At 57.6% G+C, this 203-nt stretch overlaps 1 protein-coding gene across 1 annotated transcript in view; it reads left to right on the top strand.

The window, feature by feature from the left end:
• LOC119593035 (maltase A3-like) overlaps positions 1 to 203 on the top strand; it is a 15,016-nt gene that overhangs the window by 12,729 nt on the left and 2,084 nt on the right. Inside the window, exon 8 of the mRNA XM_037941931.1 lies at positions 36 to 156. Within this exon, the coding sequence (XP_037797859.1) occupies positions 36 to 156 (121 nt within the window). The remainder of the gene's footprint in view (positions 1 to 35; positions 157 to 203) is intronic.

Raw genomic sequence — 203 nt, forward strand, 5'->3', positions numbered from 1 at the left:
TTTATTATTGGTTCATCTTTCCCTCTTTCACCCAGCTCGGCAACCACGACAACGGGCGCGTGGGGTCCCGCTTCGGCGAGGACCTGATCGACGCGCTCAACATGCTGGTCCTTCTGCTGCCGGGGACGCCCGTCACCTACTACGGGGAGGAGATCGGTGAGGACACTGAGCCAAGGTCTTCTTTCTCTTTCTCATCTTTTCCC

This window comes from Penaeus monodon, chromosome 31 (genome assembly GCF_015228065.2).
Source record: "Penaeus monodon isolate SGIC_2016 chromosome 31, NSTDA_Pmon_1, whole genome shotgun sequence".
NCBI lineage: Eukaryota > Metazoa > Arthropoda > Malacostraca > Decapoda > Penaeidae > Penaeus > Penaeus monodon.